Below are 25,543 nucleotides of genomic sequence, written 5' to 3'. Positions count from 1 at the left end.
GGTTTTTTTTAAGTTACAACATAATAAACAAAACATACAAAAAATATCACATTTTATAACATATTTTCTTGTCCTTTTTGGACTTCCTCACATCTCCCGCTCCTATGTTCCAAAATATAAAAATTAATTCAGCAATTTATCACCTTATCCCCACCTTATCTAGTTTTCCAATGTTATATCTTAAATTTTAAATATATTCATTTGACTTTTTAAAACTTTTAATTTAGCCTAATCATTATCTAAAAATTGATTTTTTCCTAAGTTTAACTTATCTTCATAATTCACTTTATCTAATTCAATGGTGCCAAATTGTTTGTGATCAAGCATCCTCCTTAACATTCATACAGTTTACAATATTTTTGCAAATAGTCCTTAAATTTCTTCCAATCTTCTTCCACCGTCTCCTCTCCCAGGTCTCGGATTCTGCCAGTCATCTCAGCCAGTTCCATATAGTCTATCAGTTGCATCTGCCATTCTTCCAGTGTGGGTAGATCTTGGGTTTTCCAGTGCTTAGCAACGAGTATCCTTGCTGCTGTTGTTGCATACATAAAAAATGTTCGATCCTTCTTTAACACCTTCTGGCCGACAATACCCAGAAGGAAGGCCTCTGGTTTCTTAGGGAAGGTATACTTAAATACCTTTTTCAGCTCTTTGTATATCATTTCCCAGAAGGCCTTAACCCTAGGGCAGGTCCACCAGAGGTGAAAGAACGTTCCTTCACTTTCCCTGCATTTCCAACACTTATTATCAGACAAGTGGTATATTTTTGCAAGTTTGACTGGGGTCATGTACCATCTATATATCATTTTCATTACATTTTCTTTCAGAGCATTACATGCAGTGAAATTCAGCCCAGTAGTCCATAACTTTTCCCAGTCCTCAAACATAATATTATACCCAATGTCCTGTGCCCACTTTATCATAGCCGATTTAACCATTTCATCTTGTGTGTTCCATTTTAACAGCAAGTTATACATTCTTGAGAGTACCTTAGTCTTAGGCTCTAACAGTTCCGTTTCTAACTTCGATTTTTCCACCTGGAATCCTAACTTTTTATCAAGTTTAAAAACTTCTTTAATCTGAGCATAATGTAACCAATCTCGCACTTTGTCTTTCATTTTCTCCTGACTCTGCAATTTCCAATTATCTCCATCTTTTTCTAATATTTCCCAATACTTCGGCCATTTGGCCTCCATATTGAGTCTTTTCCGGGCCTTAGCTTCCAATGGTGAAAGCCACCTTGGAGTTTTGTTTTCCAATAAGTCTTTGTATTTTGTCCAGACATTAAACACTGCTTTTCTGACAATATGGTTCTTGAAATTCTTATTAATCTTAACCTTGTCATACCATAAATATGCATGCCAACCAAACGCATTGTCAAAACCTTCCAAATCTAGTACATCAGTGTCTTCAAGAAGCAGCCAATCTTTCAACCAGCAGAAAGCTGCTGATTCATAGTACAGCCTTAAGTCTGGCAGGGCAAAGCCCCCTCTTTCTTTCGCATCAGTTAATATCTTAAACTTAATTCTGGGCTTTTTGCCCTGCCAGACAAATTTGGAAATATCTCTCTGCCACTTCCGGAAACACTCTGTTTTGTCCACAATCTGTAATGTTTGAAATAAAAAAAGCATTTTCGGCAATACATTCATCTTTACAGCAGCAATTCGGCCTAACAAGGAAAGTTTCAATCTTGTCCAACTTTCTAAGTCTCTCTTAGACAGTTTCTCAATTTGAGGGCAGAGATCCCTGTGCCATGACAAGAACTAGATGTTTATAAAGACATTTCACAATGGGAGGAAGTTTGAGTGTCGCTCACTCTATAAGGAGGCTACTAAAGCCAGATTTTTATTTTGATTTTTTTTAAGCTGCTAAGCAGAGCAGTATATTGCAAGTATCGATGTGGCATACGTAGGCGTGTGTAACTTTGGGAAAAAGCACTTGGAGGAATCCATTTTCACACATTCTTCTTATGTGCACAAAGGAATAGCTTTTATGAGTAGGAGGTGAGAGAGTTATTGGTGCTTAGAAGCTTCCACTCATGTTCCTATGTGCCAAATGGAGGTACCAGTTACCACCACCATGAGTCAGAAAAGAGTATTTTAGGTCACCTAACATTCACGCCTGTAATAAAGGATGCCTAGGTGCCTTTGTTCTGTTTGCATTCATCCTGTCATATTTGACTCACCGTACTCTCCATGGACGCAGGTGGTGCTGTGGGTTAAACCACAGAGCCTAGGGCTTGCCGATCAGAAGGTCAGCGGTTTGAATCCCCGCGACGGGGTGAGCTCCCGTTGCTTGGTCCCTGCTCCTGACAACCTAGCAGTTCGAAAGCATGCCAGTGCAAGTAGATAAGTAGGTACTGCTCCAGCGGGAAGGTAAACAGCATTTCTGTGCGCTTCTCTGGTTTGCCAGAAGTGGCTTAGTCATGCTGGCCACATGACCCGGAAGCTGTACGCTGGCTCCCTCGGCCAATAAAGCAAGATGAGTGCCACAACCCCAGAGTTGTCCACAACTGGACCTAATGGTCAGGGGTCCCTTTACCTTTACCTTTACTCTCCATCAAAACTTTATTCTTCAGATAATACCATTTTAAACTACGATTGAGCCTTTATTGCCCATTTATTCTTGATATCTCTTCAATATCCCTTGGAAACTGGTGAAACTTGCCTGGCTAGAAAACATGGTAGAGCAAAAACAAAAAACAAAAACTAATTTGTGTGTTACAGTGATAATATAGAAATAATTTTGATAGATACTGCCTTCAAGCTATGGAAAATCTAGCACCTTTACAGACTTTCTGGTTCCTTTGTAAATGGTTATACCACATTAAACAAGTAGTATAGATAATGATACACCATAAAATCTTTCTTTTGTATGTTAATATACTTTGTATAATTTGTTTCTTTGGATTTCATAGTTGCTTGGAAATAGTAGGCTTACAATGGTGTAAGCAGTGCAAATTTTAAAAAATGCATAGTCCTCAAATTTGGCTTGATAGTCCACAGTCATTGACAGCGCAAAGCTATACATGTCTATTCAGAAGTCAGTCCCATTTAGTTCAGTGGGATTTACTCCCAGGTAACGGCATCTATTTATTTAGGGCACTTGTATACCACTTAATAATTAGCATTTCTAAGTGAGACTTGTAAAAAAAAAAGGAACCATATACAGCACATAAAGATTGCAGTCTAAATAACATCTATGTCATGGCAGCTTATTTTATTATTATTATGGGCTTTATGAAGATCTGTGTACATCGTAACTAAGTTATTCTTTTACATTTTCTAACCAGCATCCTCAAAAATGTTAGTAGGCTGTGGAGGCTGTAAATGGACCAGTTCAGACAATCAGTTTGCAGGTAGTTTACATTGAGTTTCTGGTCATCCTGAGTTGAAAAGGTTACCCTGCAAAAGGTGCTGCATCTCTCCTCTGTATCGTCCACTCCATCTCAGTGGGCTTTTTTCCCTCCCTGTAGAATGTAAAGGATGATGGACAGCATGCGTGGAGGCTGAAGCACTTCAAGAAGCCTGCCTACTGCAACTTTTGTCGCACTATGCTGCTGGGCGTCAGGAAGCAAGGCCTGTGCTGCTCCTGTAAGTGCCCAGATAGGCTGCTTGTATAATGCTCATGTGAGATTCACCCTTGTTTGTTGACCTGCATGCGAATGAAGTGGAGCCAACAATGCCAGAATCCCCAAGACAGATGAAGAGAAAGATTTCCTGGTTTATTTTGTTCCTTTTTAATTTTGATGCACAGCAAGCAGGGATTCTATATTTACTTCTGGTGGGTTCCTTATTCTGGGAATGTTTGGGGATCTTTCTAGATGCGCAACTCCCAAAAGTGGTGGAACGGATGAACCATAAGCCAGGCCTCACCTCTACTTGTTGAATAAAATTCGTACCCTTTCCTAGGATCCAAAGGGATCTAGGCAGTGGCAGCAAAGTCTGTGTGCCAATCCTACAGCTGCTACTATGCACTGCAAATGGTCATCAACATTCTGTGGGGAACCTCAGGCGCAAGGAGGGGGCAATTGTGGGCCTCTATGTCTTTCTATCTGGCCCTCAGAAGTCTCCCTGGGCCACACTCCTCACTGCTTTGCACCCCAAATACTTTTGCTTGGCTGGAATGAGACCTTGATCTCTGATAATGCCTTTCGGTTGTCTGGATGGATGGTGGAGCAGTCTATTCCACCTGTCTGTTCATAGAGTCCAATAATCCACATGAAGGTTGTTACAGTTCCACAGAATCTTTTCACAGATTCTAAGATAAGGATTTCCGGAATATTGGCCTTGTTTCGCCATCCTAGGCTTCATCAGTAAAATGAAGTAAAATGTGTGAGATTACGATATTGTATTTATTTGCATTACTTAGAGCCTGTACTACTGATGAACAGAAAGGTGGAATAGACACTTATACATGTATGGACCTTATGCATGAACTGACTAGAGAATAAACTGATCCACTGGGTCTTCTGCTTTTTTGTTGAACTTTATGAGACTTCCGTTGAAATTTACAATTTGATACAATGAATAGTATACCTTATTTATTCAAAAGTACAGCCGGTTACGTCTTGTGTGTTTAATGAAATAGCTAGAAACTGCTTGCCTTGATTATAGGGTGAACTTAGAGCTGCTCTCTTTTTCTTTTTCTCTACAGTTTGTAAATACACAGTCCATGAAAGATGCGTGTCCAAAGAGATTGCCCCCTGCATCAGCACTTACGTGAAATCAAAGAGAAATACAACTGTGAGTAAGGCATTCATGAATGCCTAGTGCATGTGTTCACTTATTGATGACCTTCCATCTAAGGCAGGCCATCTGCAATGCAGACCATGCTGTCCACACAGTCATAAGAGCCCTACTATTGTGCCAAGAAGGACCTGTATTTTATAGGCTTCCACCAAATTGCCATACTGCTGGAATAGTTCATAAGTATCAAACTGAAAAGGGAGGAATCTGCCTTCTGGGCAACTGTTGCAGATATGGCTACTTCTCCAGAAGAGGTTAGACAAGCAAACGCTCAACAGCAAAACATCAAGGCCCATTTCTGGCAGCAGAGTCCTACATTCTTAGAGCTCAGCAGCTCCAGGTTCCCTGAACTCTGAATGAAAGCATCTGCCCCCAGGATACGGTCATCAGCCCTGTCATTCAATGTATAAGGACATTGTGCTGGAACTCTAGCTGGGTTTGTAGTCAGAGAGAGAGCAAGCACATCAAAAAACATTGGCCAGAGTTGCAGCTGGTACCAGAAGCTGTACTAAAACATAGCTGAGAGGTCAAGACAAAGCAGAAACAGAGGCTGCAAGACTGGAAAAGAACTCAGAGAAGCAATGGAGAAAGTCAATGATTTTTGGGTTGTGCATGCCCATGTGAGCAGTTCATTGTGGCATTATAGCTAAAATATCCATCTAATAATCTATACCAATGGCATTTAAGATTGTGAGTAGCCTGCCTTCTAATACAGTGAGTTTAGCCAAAGGCTCAGGAGACACCACGATAGTTGGGTCACAGACTTCCCCCCCAAAAAACTTTCCCATTCCTTTCTTTATCCCATGCTTCAAAAGCATATCCTGAAACATTTGAAGGAACAATGATTCTCACGCTCATTCAGGAGCATTTCTTCTCCTTTGTTTCCTTATATTTAGTGCCTGAATTTCTTTTCCAGCATGGATCACTTTGTCTCATGCATTTCTAGGTCATGCAACACACATGGATTGAGGGGAACTCCCCAGCCAAATGCGATCGTTGTCATAAAAGCATCAAGAGCTACCAGGGCATTACCGGACTACATTGTGTATGGTGCCAAATCACAGTGAGTACGTGAAGCAAGTGTGGTGGTGTTTTTTTTAAAGAACGCTAAGCTGTTCAAGGCAAGTCGCCTCCTACATCAGCAGGCCATGTTTCTTCTACATTGGCAATAATCACGGCATGCCTGTGAATAAATAAGAAATCTGTTCCTCGGTTTTTTTCCTGATTGTGAAAATGGCCACGACACTGAATATTGTTGAGAAGCCATGGAATGATGTGACTGAGCTTTGCTTGATTTGGTACAATGAGCCTGGGATCATCTGGCACATATACAAGTCATTCTACTATCTATAAGTTGGTTTATTCCACTCACCCTGAAATATTTCCCCAATTCAGGAAAGGCTCCATTTGATCTTGGAGTTCCCAAGTCAGCAGTCCCCCATCCACAGGGACCACATATGAGGCTAATTTTTATATTCATTCATCTTTTACCATAACGTTACCATAACTGAGCCAGTGAATCCTAGGATGCTTTCTGTTTGATAGTTACCTAACCCCCAATTATTCTTCTTTTCTCTCCCCCCCCCAATTTGCATTCCCACTATATATGATAATAGTCCCCTCTTGTCTTCTCACATTTCCAACATGTAATGTAATATTAGCCAGGTAACATTTATTTATGTTGTTTATTAATGCCAGTTAGAGAAACCACCTTGCCATTACTTGTAACAGCCTTCCTTTTTACGGATATATTTAAAGAGAATCTTTGTGCTGTGTTTTCTCCTCTTGCAGCTTCACAACAAATGTGCCTCTCATGTGAAGCCTGACTGTGATGGTGGGCAGCTCAAGGACCACATCTTATTGCCTTCGCACATCTGCCCAGTTGTTCTGGTAAATGAGTCTGCTTGACACCTATGAAATGGGCTTAATGACTGGCATTTTCTGTCTCACATATGAAGGCCGCTAGATGATCCTCTCTCAAAAACTTAAGATTTTCAACCCATCCAAACTGATTTTGTTTACTTAAAACTAAGGTACTTTCCTGTAGAGCTGCTAGAGAAGGCCTCTTATGTCCATTACTAGAAAGCTGGTGTGTCCCTAAAAAGGCTGAATGACAAACTGCTTGCAATCTGGGCATTTCGTACTGAGCCACTGCTACTGCTACCATACTTTCCCACTACTCCATTAACTATATGCAGCTATCAGTTTACTAATAGTGAATTGAAGCTTGCTAGAAGAGGAAAATCACTCCAATTGTTTCAAGTAAATAATCATTAGCATACAGCCTTAGGCTTTGTTGCAGAAAAGAAAGTAGCTGAAAATAAAAGCTCAAAGGAAGAGTGTTGCGCTATATGATGTAGTCTATGCACAGGCATTTTCTCTTGTTAGAGCAGGCAGGGATAATGAGCAAAATCAAGCGATCTAGCTGGATCCTGAGCACCACATAGACTATTTTGGCAAGTGGGTAGTGCTGTCCGCCTGTCAATCACCTTATGTCAGGATGACATCAGATGACCCAAAGGAACATTTTTTTTCTCTTCAGGTGCTGCTCAAGTCTTGCCTGCAGAGGAAGGTCCTTTGCATTCAAAGGAAGAATCGGAAGCCAAATCTTCTTCATTTTAGCTCCAGCTTCATTTTAGCTACAAGTTTCCTGCACTTGACGTCCTATATGATGTCAAGCGTTGGAAAGGTGGGCATGGTCTGCCCATGGTGGGCCAACCTCAAAGGCCTTTCAGGCCTGATTAGGCTGTAGGTTGCCTATCCCTGTGTTAGAGCCACTTTGTGATTACTTGGAATAGGCACAGGCACTCCAAGGTGTGCAAGATTGTAAGATTGGACAGGCTCAAAAATGACAATTGCTGAGAGATTTCCACACTTTTTGTAGTATCCTTCTCAGGTTTTGCATATAATCTACCTCTTATTTTGTGGTTTGTGGTTTGTGGTTTTGCATATGCTTTTAAAAGATCATTCTATCTTTGAAGGTCCCAGGGTGGGTTGCAACAATTAAAAGCACAATATCTAAAACACACCTCTGTGAAAAGAGTGCTCCACAACTTCCACAAATTAAGAAGTTTCCTCTTTCCTAATGAGGAAACTGTGGTGGTACAAACATTGTACTTTCAAATGCTATGTCTACTTTTTCCTGTGTCCAGAACTATGAGAAATGAGGAAATAGTGAAAGCTGGTAATTGAGTCCCAATGAAGAAAATGTATATGTGAGGTCAAAAATCATGAAAATGCCAGTGATCTGGATTGCACATTAAATATGGAGAATAGTAGCAGTTTTTTGAATTAAAAACCATTCTGTGAATAAAGTTTAAAAACAGGAAATCAAGGACATTATCTATCTCTCTATCGTCAGATTTCTGTCCCACTCCAGAATCTATAAATTTGTAAATCCATGGGGGAAGAAACTATTGGAACTGGGAGAGAAATTAAAACATACCTTATTACTTGCTAGTGGAAATGCAGCCACCCAAATTGCGTAACAGAAGACCCAAAGTTAATGTATAATATATTAAATGCTGTCTGTCAAACAGTGCCATGATGATAAGCATTCAGTAATACATTTCATAAAGTGCCAAACAGTAGTGGACAGATTGTTTGGGCAAAGGGACTTACACGACCTCCCAGAAAGCAGGTCATTGCTTCTTACTGGGAGGAGGGGGGCGAGGTGGCAGCAAAGTCAGCGCAGTGCAAACGCAGCAGCTGAGCCAATGCGTTGTTCCTGCCAGTGCATTGACACTGCACTGCCTACCCCACTGCCTCACCTTTCCCCCTCTCTCCCTCCTGGTACGCAGCCAAGCGAGGCGTTCAGGTAAGCACCTTCGCCCCACCATGCCATCCACTACTGGTGCAAACAATCTTTCTTAATTTAGTGACCCTGCAGTGAATCATATTGAATCAATCGCTTCAACAGTGGCTTGAAATGATGGACACAATGATGGTTCCAAAGTTCAGTATTTGACTTGCTCCCTGCTCAGGGCTTGACATGAATCTCGCAGTTCCACCATCTCCACATTTGCTTCAAAAAGGAGCTCTTGGACATTTTAAAATATGACAAACACCATACTTGGACACCTTAAAACAGGGAATGGATTCAGAAGATTTATAAGAGTCAGCTCAGTTTTTGTTTTTTAACCTGATGTGGAATTCACTGAGCTGGCTTAGCTGGCATATGGCTGTTATAATTTGGAACCCCATCATGGTCCAGGGTTTCCCTTTTGCCACTGCTAAGGAAAAACAGAGCTGGGAATTAGATCCTAGTGAAGGAAGCCCTTGGAGATAAAATTTGGCAATTTTATTATGTGGTGCTCTTTTCTGGATTTTTCTTATTTACTTATTCCTCTGTTACTATTGCTATTCAGAATAATCTATGAGGTTTTGTGATGCTTTTAGTGTTGTAAGGCTGCTTTGAGATCCAATTTTGGCTGAAAACTGCAGTATAAATATGATTAAACATAGAATAGTATAAATATTTTGGATTCATTCACTTTTCAGGTATCTAAGCATCATGAAAGCTGCATCAGTGTTTAAAAATCCACGTTAAAAAGCTCAATATGTATATAAAAAGCTTTTCTTAATATGTGTATGGGCCTCTCAGAAAGCTTTTCAGCTGTGCAGATTGTGGAATTTTGAAGTTAATATAAATCTTGGAACAACATCAGCCTGGGAAGCAAGTCAAGTATTGAACTTTGGAGCCATCGTTGTGTACACAACTTTCTAAACTACATTTGGAATGACTGATTCAGTCCTTCAGTGCCATTCACTATGTGCTCACTATATTCAGATACGGTTTGCACTTCATACAATGTACTATTGATGGTTAATCTGCATGTTTGTATTCTGTGTTGCTTGACAGACAGTATTTTAATACAAAAGTTTAATATGATATTAACTTAACTCTTGGAGCTTTCGTGGTCTTTCTGTTGTATTTCAGTCCAGTCAGGAAGAAGTCATCCTTCCCACTTTGTTTATGTTGTCAGTGCTTCCTTGTTATTTGCTGGCCTTCATCCATGCTTCAAAGTCCTTTATGCATTTTCCCTATTCCAAAGGATAGGCAATCCCACCCAAGAAGATCAGACAGTGAATCGCCATCCAGCACTTCCCCAGATGATACAACCCTGGCCTTCAGATACAACACCACCACGGTGGATGGGCATGGACTACAGGTAGACAGTTCACAGCTGCTGCTATCATATCTATTGATTTGACCTCTGTCCTGCTCAACATGTATGGTTCTTCCCATCCCTGCTGCATTTCAGCACCAGCCTGGTGAGATAGTTTAGACTGGAAAGTGGTGACTACCCTAAGGTCATGCCCAAAGACCTTCATGACTGAGTGGAGATTTGAACCTGCCCTTGTCCAGCACTCTCACCAGTATATCACACTTGCTCTCTCACTTTTCTCTTACACTTGTGAATGAGCGTGTGTATACCTGCAGAATTATATTTTGTACACCATGCCTAAATTGCAGGCTAGTTGTGGAGAAAGGCATACCAGGGAGAAGATGTCATTCTGCACTGATCTCCTAGTCCATGGGTAGGAAAACTAAGGCTCGGGGACCGGATCCGGCCCAATCGCCTTCTAAATCCGGCCCGTGGATGATCCGGGAATCAGCATGTTTTTACATGAGTAGAATGTGTCCTTTTATTTAAAATGAATCTCTGGGTTATTTGTGGGACCTGCCTGGTGTTTTCACATGAGTAGAACGTGTGCTTTTATTTAAAATGCATCTCTGGGTTCTTTGTGGGGCACAGGAATTCATTCATTTCCCCCCCAAAAAAATATAGTCCGGCCCTCCACAAGGTCTGAGGGACAGTGGGCCGGCCCCCTGCTGAAAAAGTTTGCTGACCCCTGTCCTAGTCTCCCCATGAAGCTGGTTCTGGAATAGCCCTTGATAGTCGCCCTGTTGAATTGTGCATGGTTAACAGATTAACCCTTGGATCCATCCTTCTGCAGCTCTCCCCATAGAACCCAAGCTTGCTGAAGCTCTGCTAACCTAATATTGTCTCAATAGCAATGCCTGCCTTGTCCTTTAAAGAGTTCAGTCTCTAGGCGTATATCAGGAAGCGCACAAGAGGATATTTGCGGAGCATAAGGCAAACATTATTGAGTCAAAGGATGTATATATTAAACAGAGCCGAGCTCCTGAGGCTATGGCTCGTGTGCTTAGAAGGCCCATAGACAGAATAGGTGTGGATAAGAATAAGTGCACAAATTGGTGGTTCCCAGCTTTCTCCAGATTCTGCTGATCCAACATGTTGCGAGTTGCATGCCTTACTTCCTCTGTGGCAGTGCCGTATGACTCATTCCCCCCCATTTTGCATGAATGATGTTTTGTATGCTGTATAAGGAGGCTCTTTGTTTGCTTTGTAATTTGCTTTCTAGATCACCCCTAAGCCTGGAACACATCCACTGTTGGTGTTTGTGAACCCCAAGAGTGGAGGGAGACAAGGAGAAAGGTATGTTTCCCTTCCTCCTATTGGAAAATTGTACCCGCTGCAGGATAGAGGTTTTTGGTACAGTAAATGCACATTTAGTAATCATTGCAAGTAATGCAAACATCTTCCCTTAAGGAAAGAATAGCAGAGAGATTGCATTTCCCTGCAACCAGACAGCAATATTGTGCTGCTTGGGAAATACCCCAGATAGCACTGCTCAATGGGGTTGCAAGGCCGTCACTGATACCTGTTATCTGGTGTCTGGGACATCACCAAAGTCTTTGGCTTGGTAAGGACAGCTGTAATTCAAAAGTATTTATGAAGCAAACATTTCAGAGAGGGGGCTTAGAAATAGGAGAAAAGATTTCCAAATGGAAATGGTTTTATTTGTCTGCTTGATGATTGTTTGCAAATCTGAAAATTTAAATAAATTTATAATAAAGAAAAAGGAGAAAAGATAGGTCCACGGTGCAGCAAACATCAATCCAAAAGCACCCTCCATTTTCTGAATACGAAGGTGGCAACTTTTGCTACACTTATGGAGCTGCCCTGAGCAGGATGTGGTGTGGATAGAGAGTAGCTGATGCTAAGAAAGTGTAATCATCTGCCTTGGCTAGGGATAGGGGAGAAATTGGAATCCGTTCATATTTAAAGGCAAACTTCCCTAATTCTCACTTTCCAAAACTATGCACAAACTGATGCACAAACATCCTTAAAAAATGTGCACTTCTTCAAATCTTGTAGTGCAATTCTCTGGCCAAGTAATGAGTACAAAAATGTGGTAAAAGTGTGCATTATAATAGGGGGAAATTGATTTGCAAAAATGTTTATTTTGGGGCACAATTGCTTGCAAACATTTAATATTAGAAATTTGCACTAAAATTCTGATGAATTTTCATGAGGACTTTTTTTAAACAGAAAAATGAAAACTAGTGTGGAAATGTGGAGAACTTAAGACTGGAAAAATGAGAAATTGAGACATAGTGAAACTGACAGATTTCCCTCCTCCTAGACTTTACTCTCCTTTTTAGGGGCCATCATTTCTTGTTTTTCTTACTTACTTTCAGGGTTCATCGGAAATTCCATTATCTACTCAACCCCAGACAAGTTTACAACCTGGATCGAGGAGGACCCACTCCTGGGTATTGAAATCCATTGATCAACCTGCATCCATTTTGCTATCCTTACGATTCCCTCTTAGTTGTGCTGCCCATTCTCACTCCCCATTTGCTTTTTGCTCACCTTCCCTCTCCAGTTTCCCTTTCTACCTCCCTTCTCGCTGAAGCTTCTTAACATACCTTAGCTTGAGGAACTCAGCCTGCTGCCAATTCTTTAGAATTATGCGTGGAGCTCGTGCTGGAGTTTATGATATTTGCCATGTCTGTCTTAAGGCAATAAACCTTTGGGCTCTGGGACTCTACATCCTCCTGATGGAATACCTGTGGATATTACCCCTGAATACAAATTATACAATCCTGCAAAAGTTATTTGTGGCTAAGGCCCATCGCACTGCTGTCAATTGGATGTTGTTGCAGCAACTAGCTGCTGGATCTTGTCCAAAGTTTGCATGGATTTTACAACAACAACAACAACAACAACAACTATTCCCCTTCATGCAGATCTTTCTTACAAATGCCGTGTATTCCTTTATGGGTGTTCTTCTTGAATGTGTGCTGTGCAGGTTGACTCTTCACTGGTTTTCCTTGTTTTGTTCGATTTCAAACTTGAAAATGGGCAAGAATTGCATGATTTAGGACTTTGGAGAGCAGCAGGGCTGCTGTGCCTTTTTTCACATTTCACATTTTTCACATTTTTTCACATTTGCTTTTGTGTGAATTTAAAAGCAGTTTAGATGTGGTGTTCTTTCCCATATATGGGAAAGCAAGCTATTCTAAAGAGCTTCCCTACCTTTTCCTTCTGCTTTCTCTTAGTTTAAACTTTTTCCGTGATGCTCCAGACTTCCGTATTCTGGCTTGTGGAGGAGATGGGACCGTTGGATGGATCCTGGACTGCATAGGTAAATTGGGATCCAGGGAAGCTGCATGGTTCAAAGTACATTAGATTCGTTGGATAGCTGATACACCTGGGGTCACTACTGTGTAAGAGAGAGGAGGGCTCCTGTAGTAGGTCAGTAGCAGAGCACTTGCTTCCCCAGGCTCAGCCCCTGGAATCTGCAGGTAGGGCTGGGAAAGGCTACTTGCCTGAAACCCTGGACTTCCACCAGGTGTGGACTGTGCTGAGCCAGATGTACCAATGGTCCAACTCTGACTCCAATATAAGACAGCTTCCCGTGTTCCTTTGAGGGGCTGAAATTAGAGTTCTTCCGCTAGCCAGAGTGAGGCAACCACCTCAGCTAGCAGATGCTGGGAGGCAGGGAGGGACAGAGTTTTGTTGCACACAGCCTACTCCGCTGCCCTCTAACCTAGCCTGCTGCTAGAGGACAGCGTCCCATTGCTAGGATTGGTGCAAGAGTCAAGTTCCAGTCCAGTCAGCTGGAGCAGGAGAACATCTTGGCCTCAGGCAGCAAAATGTATTGGGCTGGCCCTATCTACATACACAGACTCAAACATGCCTCTGTCCCATACAAGGATTATGAGGGTTTTGGAGCTCTGATGAGGATTCCAGATTGCCCCATGCTTCAGACTACAAAATATCTTGGACCAGTCCTGTCTCCATACACACACCTCATCCACCAAGAAGACTCAAATGCATGTAAAATGTACTTTTTAAACTTTTTTTTTTAAAAAAACCACACAAGTATTTGAGTGACCTTGGTGGTTAATTTTTCTTACATCGATCCTCACTGTGTTTAGAACTGTATGCCCACATGCACCTCTGCCCCATATAATGATTATGAACAGAAACGGAGCAGTCTGTAGCGCTGAAGATTCCAAACTGACAGCCTGGCCACAATGATCTTCTCCTCCTTCCTCTGCCAGAAAGAGTAGCCAGACACTCTCTCCCGCCCCACCAATTTGCATCTCCGTTAATATTGTCATTATTATTCAGCATCTAATATTGAATGAAGTGTTGTGCAAATTGGAACAAAAGACCAAGCCTCTGCAAATGGCTTACAACCTGACGGATAGCTCAGTTGGTTAGACCATGGTGCTGATAACGCCAAGGTTGCAAGTTCGATCCCTGTATGGACCAGCTGGATATTCCTGCATTGCAGGGGGTTGGACTAGATGATCCTCAGGGTCCCTTCCAACTCTACAGTGCTATGATTCTAGGTGGTAAGAATTGAGAGGAGAAATGCCCGTGGTATCCACTGATAACAATGGGCCTTGCTCCCAAGTGAGTGTGCATAGGTTTGCAGACATATCATTTCTGTCCTCCCCACAACAGAACGTCCTTTCGCTCCTTCAACGGAGTTCCCTTCTTTTGGCAGCATCATGCCAAGGATTTCCCTCCCTTGAAAGAAAGATGGATGTTGGCAATGAATGAGAAAGCGGGGGCAGCTGAAAGCATGTCTCTCATGCTGCCTGGAGACAGGGAGAGTTCTGTACTGTTGAAGTGCGCACAAGGAAAAGTTTGTAGCCGGGAAGACTCTGTGGCAAGGAGCCCAAGGAGGTGGACCTGCAGCAGGAGAGGGCTGAATTTCATATTAATAATAATAATAATAATAATAATAATAATAATAATAATAGTTTATTATTTATACCCCACCCATCTGGCTGAGTTTCCCCAGCCACTCTGGGTGGCTCCCAATCGAGTGTTAAAAACAATACAGCATTAAATATTAAAAACAGGGCTGCCTTCAGATGTCTTTTAAAAATAGGATAGCTACTTATTTCCTTGATATCTGATGAGAGGGCGTTCCACAGGGCGGGCGCCACTACCGAGAACACCCTCTGTCTGGTTCCCCATAACCTCACTTCTTGCAATGAGGGAACCAGCAGAAGGCTCTTGGCGCTGGATCTCAGTGTCCGGGCTGAACGATGGGGGTGGAGACGCTCCTTCACGTATACCTGATCGAGGCCGTTTAGGGCTTTAAAGGTCAGCACCAACACTTTGAATTGTGCTCGGAAACGTACTAAGAGCCAATGCAGATCTCTCAGGACCATATATTGATTCATATATTGATTGGCATTAACCAGCCACATCTTTGACTGCAGGCTGCATTATAAAGAGGCTTTCCTGCCTCCCTTTTCTGAAAGCTGCACACATAGATAGGGTTGCAGGCTTGGTCTCCTGAAATTCTGAACTGAGGTCCAGCAGTTCAAGGAACTAGGGATGGGGGTGGGAGGGAAATTAGTTTGGTTTGCCTTTTTAGGCAAACCTACTTTATTCACACTTGCTGCACCAATAACCTAACTGAAATGAGGTTATCCTTTGAAATTCACACTTCTCTGAATTTTGTGATGCAGTTCCCCAGCCAGACATGTGCTCAGAAAGGTGCATGTTTGTGAACACAACATATAAAACTACAATATATTAGGTCAAATTGCTTCCAAACACCAATACACCATGTATAGCCAGAGGATACAGCTGTAGTTCATTGCCCCTGGGAAATCCTGTCCTCATTAGCTCTGCTATGGCAGGTAGTGTAGAAAAAGGAAAGTTGACTCCAGCACTCTGTTGGCTTCTAAAGTCTGTTTTTCTTTTTGCAGATAAGATAAACATAGCAAAACACCCTCCTGTGGCTATCCTGCCCCTGGGAACAGGCAATGACCTTGCCCGCTGCCTACGATGGGGCGGAGGTAAGTATTTTGAGTCAGCCTAACACTGTAGGGTCATTCATCACGACCTCACACCATGACTTGCCACTGATCCCTCCTGACAGCAGTCCCATGTGCTGTTGAAACCTGTCAGCTGCTTCTAATACCACTTGTCGTTGTCCGGGCTTTGCACCACTGGAGACTGTCCATCACTGACAGCTCTTCAAAGTATACATTATAAAAGAAAAGAAACCTTACCAATACCCACCATGCAACTTGCAATCTTACCCAACCCACAGCCTTATCTACTAGAAAAAAGCATCGTTCCCCATTCACCATTGATGTTGTTGGGCCCAAATCATTGCCAGGACTGTTTCTCCTTCTCTGCTTCTGATCACTTGGCCTTCTTTTATGGCTTTGCATAGCGGCGAGGCATCCATTACCAGACTCTCTGTAACACAACTGTTTGCCCCATTAGTGCTTGGCCTATTCCACCGCTGACATTCTGTTCCTTACCATATGCCATCCCTTTTTCCACTCTCAAGGTTATGAAGGTGGCAACTTAATGAAGGTCCTGAAGGACATTGAACACAGTGCAGAGGTAATGCTGGACCGATGGCAAATTGATGTCATCCCTATTGACAAAGAGGAGAATGGGGACCCTGTCCCTTACAGTATCATCAACAACTACTTCTCCATAGGAGTGGTAAGCACTGTCTGTACAGCTCTTGTTCCCATGATCTCCCTCCCTATTTCCCCTGTAGTATCAGAAGCCCTAGATAACATTGTGTGTCAAACTGGAGATGGACAATAGGCTTTAGAGGTGATACAATGGCAGCATCGTTGTCCATGGTATACATACTATTCTGTCCCATTGTCACCTAGGGGCAAATGGCTTCTGCGTGTTTTTGAAGTCCCCCACATCCCACAAAACCTGCTAAGTAAAGCAACAGCAGTGAGATATATGCATACCACAAGCAACACCTTCAGCCAACTCACAGCTATAAGTTGGAGTGCAGTTTTCTTGTCTTATGGGCATGAGGTCAAAAGCTCATATTTGAGACTGGAAATTATATTTTGTACTTGAGAATGGAGATTGTGGAGATTGTGATGACTCTTAAATCTCAGTAAGAATTTATTGCAAACTTGTGATCTAAGAAGACTCACTTCTGCATCAATAATAATTATTATTCGTTAAGACAGTCTTCTTTATAAGAGAAAAAGCAGTTAGTCTTTATCGTGAAGTCTGTGATGCAAGAATATGGGTAGTTGACCTACAGGAGTGTCATGGGACTTAGCCAGTTTGGTCAGCTGATCTTTCAAAGGCTCACATGGCCCAGTCTTGTGGGTAGTGTGGTCAGGAACAGAGCTGGATAAAGGAAGGCTGAATTCCTGTGTGAAAATAGGATTCAGCTACAGGGAACTGTGAATCCTGACTTGTGAATCCTGAAATGTAATTGGGCTCCCATTCCGAGGCTCTTCACTTCAGAGCTGCCTAGGAAGATCAGCTTGCACATAACAATGGCTCTTTGTCCTATGCTGATACTCCCTTTTGCAAAAAATTTGCCTTTTGGAAGCATCAGCTATCTGCAAGGGGAGTCCTGTGTGCAGGTGATGTTTTCAAAAGGCGGCTTTTTCTCCCCTCCTGATCACAGGATGGGGAGAGAAAAGGGTTCCTTGTGGAAGGATCACTTGCACGCAGCAGAAGTCCCTTGAACCCCTCCCATCAGTTGATGTCACAAGTAACATCAGATGATTGACAGTTGGGTGGGATTTTGAGAAAATGGCACCATGATCAAAATTGGACTCCTTGGTGGGCCAAGATTGGTCTGTGAGTCTGTCTAGCTTATTTAACCATTGTTCTTTCCCTGGGATCTCTCTTTGTTTCTTGTATCTTGTGTACACTATCCTTGCAGCTGTTGCTGCATATAGGAATAAGTTATTGCCTTTTTTTGGTAATTCATTCCCAATTATGCCAAGAAGGAATGCTTCCGGTTTCTTGAGAAATGTGAATTAAAAATAAAATAAAATAGCTTGTTATACACCATTTCCCAAAATTCCTTTGCCCTGTTGCATTTCCATCATAGGTGAATATAAGTACTCTCAGCCTCTAGACATTCCCAACAGAGTTTTGAATCTCTTTTATACATTTTGGCCAGTTTGACTGGTGTCAGATACCATCTGCATTGCAGTATTTGCACATTTTCTCTTACTTGGTAACATGCCGAGAAGTTAATTGTTTGGCTCTATAATTTTTCCCACTCATCAATTTCAATATTATGCCTGATATCAATGGCCCACTTAACCATTGCTTCCTTTATAAGTTGTTCCTCACTAATTACATTAGCATGAGCATATCTGCACTATTGAATTTGATTTCTTGCTATAACATTAGCAGCCTTTTCCTTTCTGTACCTGAAATTTAACTACCTGAATTTCTATTCTGCCCAGTTAAGAATTCTGTGTAACTTAATGGATTGCATGCTCCTTCCCTGATTGAAGTTGATTCAATAAAAGATATCACTTTACCTGTGTTGTAGGGTTGCTAAGAAGCTCCCCACAACAGCTGACTCGTTTTAGCGTTCTGACATGGTGGGAGAAACAGCTGATTAAAAAAAAAAGCACTGAAGCATTTGTTTAAAAACAGTCTCATGTTATATTGAGGTTCCATTTATAAGTGATTGATTGTCATAAATGTGTTACAAACATGGCCAGTATGTCTTAAAAATGGCTATAACTGAAGTGCTGACCTTTTAGATTCCAAAGTCCATGCTTAATATTGCATTAAATAATTTTAAATTGTCTTAACACTTTGCAGATCTTTAAGGAAAGTTACTTTTGTGTAACTTGTGGCACAATTTCCATAGATCCATTGTGCATTATAGTCAATTGCAGGGTGCTAGCAGGTCAATGAAAGTAAATTGGAGGGCTTTGGTGCTACGAAATCTCATTGCTGACAAGGTGCCTTTAAATACTACCACTGACGATGACAAGCCATTTCACCTCTGAGTCCAAGCTGCCACATGCTGCTTCCCATCTTTGCCCCCTTTATTTTTGGGCTGTGAGAAATGTGGGCCAGCAGCTATATCACTAACAGGAAGTTTTGGATTACAAATAGATCAGGCCATGGGCTTGCAAAGTCCCTGAGACTAGTGACACCTCTGCACCCCATCACTGAGATGTGGATGATGAACAGCCTGCTAATCCCTGGATGGAGTAAAGCACATTCCTTGGGCTATCTGAACCCAGAGAGACTGCAAGAGGGGCCCTTGTGTTACTATTTGTGACCTCTGTTTATGTATGTGTGCATTATGTGGCCATTCAAAAACTACTTGAGGTTTATGTCTGCTCAAATACAGCAGACAACCATGATAGATAAGTGGGATAACAAGTTTTCCGCTAACTAAAGAAGGCTTAAGCTAGGTCATTCCATAGAGGCCTGTTTTGATGCATTCTTTGTTGATTTATTATGCTGATCAGGGCTTCTGATGATCTTCTAAAAATGATTATGTTAATATTCTAAGGGTACAAAGGAGATTACAGTGAATAATATGCCTAGACAAAATGGATTCTTGTCCTTTCAAAAGCTGTCATTCTAAGGGTCTGCTACAATTCTTTGCCTGCATCTTAAAAACTCGAGCTGGGGTTGCCTCCATACAGTCAATATTTTGCAGGGGAGATTCAAGTACATACTGAAAATTTACTTTTGTGCAATTAAAGTATATCAAAGCACTCTGTGACCCTGCTGCAACAAATCCACTATTTTTATTTTTCTAAGGGATTCTATGATTCTATTAATGTTGGCAGTTAGGAAAGTGACAGGGAAAATACACTAAAAAATTTGGGATGAATGAATGAATGATGCATAAACACCACACAAACAAAGTAGAATGATTGCTCATTGTCACATAAGCTCCAAGCAAACAAGGAGGTGCTTTGGGAAGCCCTAGCATGACCTCCGAGTACTCGGAAACAGAGAAATGTATTTCCCATAGTGTTCCTGTTTTATAACTTTAAAATACACATGGGGAAAAGTAACTTTAAAATCAGTTACAGTGGTACCTCGAGTTACAAATGCTTCAGGTTACAAACGCTTCAGGTTACAAACTCTGCTAACCTGGAAGAGTTACCTCAAGTTGAGAACTTTGCCCCAGGATGAGAATGGAAATCGTTTGCTGGCGGTGCAGCGGCAGCAAGAGGCCCCATTAGCAAAAGCACGCCTCTAGTTAAGAACAGTTTCAGGTTAAGAACGGACCTCCGGAACAAATTAAGTTTGTAACTAGAGGTACCACTGTATAAGGTCTGTTCCCCACAAAAACTGAAAGCACAATTTATGGGTGAAAAGTGCTAACTGTGCAGTTTTGTGGGACACCTGAATCAATGAAACTGTCTTCAGTATTTGGAAGGCCTCACTGACTAATTCCCTGCCCCCCATCTCTCTTTATAGGATGCATCCATTGCACACAGATTCCACATGATGAGGGAAAAACATCCAGAAAAGTTTAATAGCAGGTAAATATCTTTCCCCTTCTCCACTGTCATTGTAGTGCTGAAGAAGGCAGTGTTCAGTAACTTTATGATGGAATTAATGCCACTTGTTTACATTGGATGATCTTCAACTATGGTTTACTTAAGAGTAGGCCCTCTGAAATTAATGGATCTAACTTAGTGGGTCTATTCTGAGTAAGTCTAAGGTGGTATTCAGCTATTGTGTATTGCTTGGAATTTTCCTGAGTTGGGGAGAGGATGGGTGGTACTTCTGCTCTGTGTTTGTCTGAGTTGATGATATGGTGTAATGGGATGCAACAGATCTTGGTAGGAAGCCACCACCTGACTCTGTTCTGTTCACCTGCTGGATGGCTAAAGAACCTGGCACACTGGCCAAACATTTCCCCAGGAATATCTGTATGACAGTATCTGACCCCTGTAAGCCTAGGGTAGCCATCCTACTTAGGGACACCTCCATGATTTTAACAGCTGAATGGGAGGAAGGAATCAACAGGTGATGCTTTGCCCAGCATGGAAATAGCAATTTCTGTGGGGTGCAGCTGTCAAAGACAACCTACACATAAGCTGAAGTTTGCCCACATTGTTCTCTCACCAATTTCTGTAACAGGCAAGGATGAAGTGCAGCCAGTAAAGGCTTCCACATATGCACAAAGCAAGGGATACTGATGGTTCCTTTATGTTGTTTCACACCTTGTAGTAGGCATGACTTTTCCTGTGCTTCTCATTTGGTACTTAAAAATGGGAGGCCAACATGTACTCATTATATATATTTGTGTGTGTGTGTGTGTGTGTGTACGCACACACACATGCATGTCACAGTGCAATGAAACCATGAACAAACCTTTTACCAGTACAAAACCACATGTTGATTAATATTTGGTAGGGTAGCTGGGTGTCTAGTAATATGTTCCTGAGGTGGGATCCAGCCCATGAGCCACCAGTTGGCATTCACTGGTGTCGAATATGATGGCTAAGGGATGGTCCTCATAGAATCAGAGTTGGAAGGGGTCCTGAGGAGCATCTAGTCCAACCCCTGCAGCAGAGAAATCTTTCCTCTTCTTTGTTCGTATCAGCCCATAAGTAAGCGAGGTATCAGTCAAAAGGTATTTTAGCAAGGCAAAGGTAAATAATCTACTTCACTCATCTCTGTAAAACAAACATGTATTAGCATTTCTGTATCTCCACTCCCTCAGGAACAGAGCCATTCACTGAGAAGGAATGTCCGAATAATGGCCATCTAGGACAATGCAAATATTATTTGAGGATTCATATATAAATCTGTATTACCTGGCCATCTCTGTTTGAGCCCTTCTCTTTATCTTTAACTCAACTGTAACTTGGTGGTTTGCTTTTTGTTTTTTTTACCTGAAACTGTAACTGAAGAAACTCATTTCCCTCTGTACAGCAGTTAATTACGTCAGCCTCATGGCATGCAGTCCTGAGGCAATGTGGCCTATACCATTGTAGGATTTGCAACTATTACTATTTGCAGGTCTTTATACTTTAATTTCTGCATAGAAAGCTGCTACAGCTTGGCTGTAAACCCAGTGCTATTCATTCACACTTCATAATTACATAGAAATTCCAGGGCCAGCAGGAACAGGCTATCAAGGCAAGGCACAACATCAGGTTAGAACTAGCTCACATTTCACTTGCAGTTCATAAAAAAATGGTCCTGGCTTGCAGTTCACAAAAACGGGAGACTTGTCACTAATGGCCTGTGCAGGAGACATTCAGAGAATTACTCCTAGCATTCTTGTGTTCATAAATTCCTTAGAACTTTAACACTCCTCCAACCACACTCCAAGCTTAAAGTGAAAATCTCTCTTATCCTCTAAAATGTACCCCAGGGATAAAATCGCTAATATGGAATGAGAAACCTAAGAATGACGTAATGCTTTAATGTATCCCCTTTTCTTCTAACAGTTCACACAACTGCTCTGCCCCCCTTCACTGATGTTTAGCTCAGCTGTATATGTTCAGATGGTAGCCAGGTTGAATCATTTGGTACCTGCGCAAACATCAGGTTGGTGCATGCACTCAGAAACCTTCCTGATGAGCTGAGCAATGCCATGATTTGCTTGTCACAAATTACCGTATGTGGTGCTGTCCAAACTAGAGAAAGAAGCAGCTGTCTATATGTGGAGTGATTGCATGAACGCACACTTAGATGATGAAGAATAAATAGGGAAATTGTAAAGCTATCTCACACATAATAACATAAATAATGTCAAGTCCGTTACATTTCTGGTCTGTGTACATCTCATATAGTTCCTTGTGGGTTAAGGTTGAAACCCATAGCATGCATTAGTTCAGACACAGGGTCTTCCAAGTGAACCTATGAACAAAGTAATATGGGGAAAGTTGATGGATATGAGAAACAGTTGAAGAATCTGGGCTTCAGGTGCTATCAGACGGGCCATCACATAGTCAAAGACTTGGGCCACATTCACACCATACATTTAAAGCACTGTGAGGCTACTTTAAACAACCATGGCTTCCCCCCCCCAAAAAATGCTAGGAGCTGTAGTTTGTTAAGGGTGCTGAGAGTTGTTAGAAGACCTCACAGAACTACAATTCCCAGAGTGGTTTAACAATCAGACCTCCTTCACAGAGAACTTAGCTTTCAGCCAGTGCTATTTTTCTAGAAAAAGAGGTGCCAAAGCTCACCATGAACTTTCCTCTTGTTCTCTTAGAATGGCAATGGCGCCCAGCTGAAAGGTGCTGGAGCTGAGCTCTGGCTGAAAAAAAAACCCACTACTTTCAACTCTCCTCCTTTCCCCCCACTGCAGTCTATAACTGGATGTTCTGCTTTCTGCAGAAATCCATATTCAACAACCTTTTAAAAATGATTTAATATAGACAACATCATTTCTTCTGAGTGTTAGTTTTCCTTTAAGATGGTTTTTTTTCCATTACTGCACACATCCCTGCCAATAGCATAGCTGTGTCATTAGACTCCTTGCAGATGGGTTCATTTCCCATTAATACTAATGGCAAAATGTTACATTTTTGCTTTGGCATGTTTGGCATATGTACACTGCTTCTAGGAAACTTAAGAACGGGTACCAGAATCATAGCCTGAAATGCCAGCTAAGTGCTTATGCACCTGAGTGTTTCTTGGCCCATGCTGTTACTTCTCTCTCTCTCTCTCTCTCTCTCTCTCTCTCTTCCCTCCCATCCAAAAATACTTGGTCTTCATCCAGTTTCCTGATCCTCTTGTGAAGCCATCCTCCATGGAGAGCAACCCAATCAACATCTCTACTTGCCATTTAGTTTGCTATGCCTTCCCACCTCTTATTAGTGGTTTATTTTGGTTAACCATGGATTTCCTCTCCAGGACCCGTGGACATGCATTTCTAACCAACTGTCTACACAGCTTTGGCCCAGCAGCAATCTGGGAACTTACAGAGCAGCTCTGAGGAAGGATGGGGCATTAGGTATAAAAACAGACTGAGAGTATCTCATAGTTTTCAAACAGTGTTCCTGGAAATCCTGGGGTTCTCTGCAGATTTTTCAAGAATTCCTCACAGGGGAAACATAGCTCTGCTGTTGAACATACACTTTGCTTGCAGAAGGTCCCAGGTAATAGCTTTGAGAAAGAGACCCCCTGCCCAATTGGAGTAAGGACAACTGGACTAAATGGACCACCTGGTGGATGATTTGGCTCAGTATAACACAGCTCTATCTATCCTCCGTGTGTGGATAAACTTCCTTAAAAGTTTGCTGGTCCACTGCGACTAATCTGTTCCTGTAGTCTTCAACTAAGTGTGCATGGATGCATTCTCAGTTCATGAAAGAAAACAAAAGGCTCAAGAGTCCCAGGCAATGCTCTGCATCATGTTCTGACTCAATATTCTAGAGCCTTTTAAGAGTCTCAGCATTTGTGTGTTAAGGGTGTGTGGTTGTGCACACATCTGGCCTTGACTGGTTTGGGGTCTGATCACCCCATCCACTGCCCAGAATGCAACTCCCCACAGCTATCCACAGAGGTAATACAGCCACCAGGCCAAAAAAGATTTTTCACCCCTGCCCTAGGCCATGCCCCTGAACCTTCTGTAATGCATGTACAGTGGTGCCTCGCAAGACGAAATTAATTCGTTCCGCGAGTTGCTTCGTCTTGCGAAGCGCGGATTCCCCGGGTATTAACGGCTTTAAGAAAAAGGAAGCAAACTCGCAAGACGTTTTCGTCTTGCGAAGCAAGCCCATAGGGAAATTCGTATTGCGAAGCACCTCGAAAAACGGAAAACCCTTTTGTCTAGCGAGTTTTTCGTCTTGCGAGGCATTCGTCTTGCAGGGCACCACTGTAGAAAGTTTCACTAGTAGTCTACTTCATCCAGAGTCCTGCATCTGACAGACAAGCTTTGGACATTTAAGAGAAAATGCATAAAGGAAGGTCTGCTTGACTTTCAAACGCTTGTGGCGAGATGTGTGTGAATACCTTGACACTTGCTGAACCCATCTTGTGCACTGCTTCCAAATGAATTTGTGAGCAGAGCTTAGTAGTTACTCCAATCTTGACAAAATATTTAGGCTAAGCCTTAAATGGCTTCTTTAAGTTTGAAAACAGACAATGGGAGAGGGTGGTTCCTCCAGAGCCAACACAGTTTGAAAGAGGAATTGCTGCACGTTTTGTTGACTCATCCATTTTTGCCTCTGGTAAACACGTTTTGACATTTTTGTATTTTTTTAAAAAAACAAACAAACCTGCAAATCCTCACCAGACATGGCAGCAGAAGAATAGAAATGGCTGTGTACATGATTAAGGTTAATGGGAGTTGTAGTCCAAGCCATATGGAGGATGCCAGGTTAGGGGAGGCTGGTAATGTACAGAAGCCTTTATAAACCCCTTTCAAGTCAGGCAATAGTTTTCTGGATGTTTTCTCCAGACTAAAATAGCACAAAATGCCTGTTTGTGCTATGCAAACACATTCTGACAATTGTTCCATTGGACAGAAAGGATGCAGGTTGTGGCTTTACTTTCTCACATGAAATCAAACCCAAGCCTTCTCTCTTCAAGAAAGCTCCAAGTAGACAACACTTTTATAAACTGCTTAGAGGTTTTACTACGATCCAACGGTATAGAAATTTGGTTAAATTAAATAAAAAATCCAAAAGGCAAGAACGTGCATTTGTTTTGTTTTTTAGGAAGGAGCAGGGCACCACACAATGTGAAGAAGAG

At 42.0% G+C, this 25,543-nt stretch overlaps 2 protein-coding genes across 2 annotated transcripts in view; one reads left to right on the top strand and one right to left on the bottom strand.

The window, feature by feature from the left end:
- The window catches only part of SENP2 (SUMO specific peptidase 2), a 303,654-nt gene that overhangs the window by 50,955 nt on the left and 227,156 nt on the right, over positions 1-25,543 (bottom strand). The window lies entirely within an intron of this gene.
- The window catches only part of DGKG (diacylglycerol kinase gamma), a 119,248-nt gene that overhangs the window by 56,049 nt on the left and 37,656 nt on the right, over positions 1-25,543 (top strand). Inside the window, 11 exon segments of the mRNA XM_081863510.1 lie at positions 3,476-3,593; positions 4,657-4,745; positions 5,695-5,811; positions 6,540-6,638; positions 9,803-9,919; positions 11,139-11,212; positions 12,259-12,333; positions 13,123-13,208; positions 15,805-15,894; positions 16,398-16,558; positions 20,300-20,364. Of these exon segments, the coding sequence (XP_081719636.1) occupies positions 3,476-3,593; positions 4,657-4,745; positions 5,695-5,811; positions 6,540-6,638; positions 9,803-9,919; positions 11,139-11,212; positions 12,259-12,333; positions 13,123-13,208; positions 15,805-15,894; positions 16,398-16,558; positions 20,300-20,364 (1,091 nt within the window).

This window comes from Podarcis erhardii, assembly GCF_964252035.2.
Source record: "Podarcis erhardii genome assembly, chromosome: 5".
Lineage (NCBI taxonomy): Eukaryota > Metazoa > Chordata > Lepidosauria > Squamata > Lacertidae > Podarcis > Podarcis erhardii.
This window is presented reverse-complemented; position numbering and strand designations above follow the sequence as displayed.